The sequence below is a fragment of the Egretta garzetta genome, unplaced genomic scaffold (genome assembly GCF_000687185.1).
Source record: "Egretta garzetta isolate BGI_Z169 unplaced genomic scaffold, ASM68718v1 scaffold256, whole genome shotgun sequence".
NCBI classification, from domain to species: domain Eukaryota; kingdom Metazoa; phylum Chordata; class Aves; order Pelecaniformes; family Ardeidae; genus Egretta; species Egretta garzetta.
Genome location: NW_009260073.1, coordinates 910,226 through 912,295, shown reverse-complemented (window position 1 = coordinate 912,295; position 2,070 = coordinate 910,226). Strand labels below are relative to the sequence as shown.

Sequence of the window (2,070 nt, the reverse complement as noted above, 5' to 3'; positions counted from 1 at the left end):
CTCTTCCTCTTGGAGAGTGTATGGTGGTTCCAAGTAAATGGCACTACCCTAAATATTTTTCACCCACTCTTAAAACATGTTTTTTGTTTTATTTTTTTTCAGCAGAGTAGTTATGAAAACATTAAACAAAAAGTAACAACTTCCTTCATTCTATTTTTAAAAAAGAGAGGAGATAACGATAGCCAAGAAAATCTACCAGATGGTTCTTTTAATAAATACATTAAAGTCTCTTTTATTTTTCTCCAATTTTAGTGACTAACATAACAGAAACTTTCAGACCATCAAACCAGTTTTCACAATCTGCCATAAGTTTGCATTTCACAGAAATAATCCTGACAAGCACTAATAGATGAACGTTGTTGGTGCAATAATAAAACAGTATAAGGCATATTTACACCATCCTTACATACAGAACACTGTACACACAAAAAAATCACAGATCCAGAACAAAGTAAATTCAATCCCTTAGACGTTTTACGTTTATAGGCTTGGTATCAAACAAACAATTCTCCAAGCAACAGACAACCTCTTGTTCTTGTGTGATTTATTTGTAACATTGTGCTCATGCAAAATAGGTATTTGCTTTATTGCATTAACATTGAAAGAACGTTGGAAATTAGTTCTGAAACCAGTTCAATTGAATTTTAAACCCTGTTTCTCTTCATCCATAGCAAGTCTGAGTCATTTTTATTGGTGACATAAAACGAGGCGTTAACTGATGATTGAGATTTTTATTTGGTGAGTTCCAAAATGATAATGAAGCTCAACTGACTACAGTTCGAAAACCATCTTTCTTGCCCATGCATATTTTTCTTTGCTATTATGAGGTGGTTTAGATGAGACAACTTTTGTATTTTTTAAGTTTCTATCTTTTTATATATATTTTTAAAGAAACCATGTACTATCCAACACCCACTGTTCACAGAAAGAAATAAGCAGTGGTGGCAGAGTTGGCCAGAAGGAGGACATCAGTAAGTTAGTGGCAACTTAATAAACATCAAATGCCCCAGAGATATGTCATGAAAGAGTTGATTACTATAACCCGTACTTCTGTAAGAGTTCGGACTGCCAGGGACGTTTGCGCTCTGGAAAGTAATCTGGAATGTGGATTTTTTTAAAATCTTGGATACATTTTCTCATTTCTTCCTCAACACTCAGCTTCTCACATACCTTCTTTTTGGAAAGATTTGTTTCTCTGGACTTGCTAATGAGAGTTTGAAAGAGTTCACTGTTCCTGCGTTTGTCTGGTGGTGGCATCCACTGCACCAGGGCCTTCTTTGATGGACGATCCAAAGTCAGAGTATTTGGCTGGTGGGCTGTGGATGGCTGCGTGCTGGTGGCATTTTCTTGAGGGGTGCTCGCTTCTGAATGGCTGTCACAGCTTGAGGTGGACAACTCATTACAGGAAGTCCCACTTTCACTGCCCTTGTCCAAGACTTTGTCATGCTTCCTTTCTTCGTGGTCTTGTTTGGGGGAAACAGTTCTCTGCGGGGGTCCTAATACAAGGCAGGAAAGAAAAAGTATTAAGCAAGCACTGGTTTACACAGAAAACCGATCAGTTCCCATTTAGAAAAACCTGACTCAGAATCTCAGCTGGATAAATTCGTGGTGTTTCCTTTCAGTCAAAAGAACTGGTACACAGTTTGGAGGTCTGGTCCTACACGTGTGTTCAGTTGTCAAAATTCTCGCTCCTGAAAATGCTGATGGCAAGAATAACTTCACTGCCTGCCTAAGAATCCAGGTAATGAAACGTGCATAATGCTCACAGATTATCTGCACCGGAAATCCCTGCAGGCAAGTTGAAATGAGCTAGTTTGCTATTATACCCCAAGAAGTCTATTATGAGAAATTAGATTTCGTAGTATTATGAAAATACTACCATTCAATTTGCAAACTCTTTGCTTAAACAAACATATTCCAAGGTCTTAGATTTTTTGGGGGAAGCTCTTAACTCACCTTCCCAGAACAGTCTACTGATATTTGAAAAGTCATGGCAGTCAGGTGAAGTCCCTGGTGATTGGAAAAAGGGAAACATTGTGCCCATTTTCAAAAAGGGTAGAAAGGAAGACC

At 38.1% G+C, this 2,070-nt stretch overlaps 1 protein-coding gene across 1 annotated transcript in view; it reads right to left on the bottom strand.

Annotated features, from left to right (window-relative positions):
* Positions 1–1,035: 1,035 nt before the first annotated feature.
* The window catches only part of KCTD8 (potassium channel tetramerization domain containing 8), a 44,142-nt gene continuing 43,107 nt past the window's right edge, over positions 1,036–2,070 (bottom strand). The window contains exon 3 of the mRNA XM_009641288.2: positions 1,036–1,496. Coding sequence (XP_009639583.1) covers positions 1,036–1,496 — 461 coding nt within the window. The remainder of the gene's footprint in view (positions 1,497–2,070) is intronic.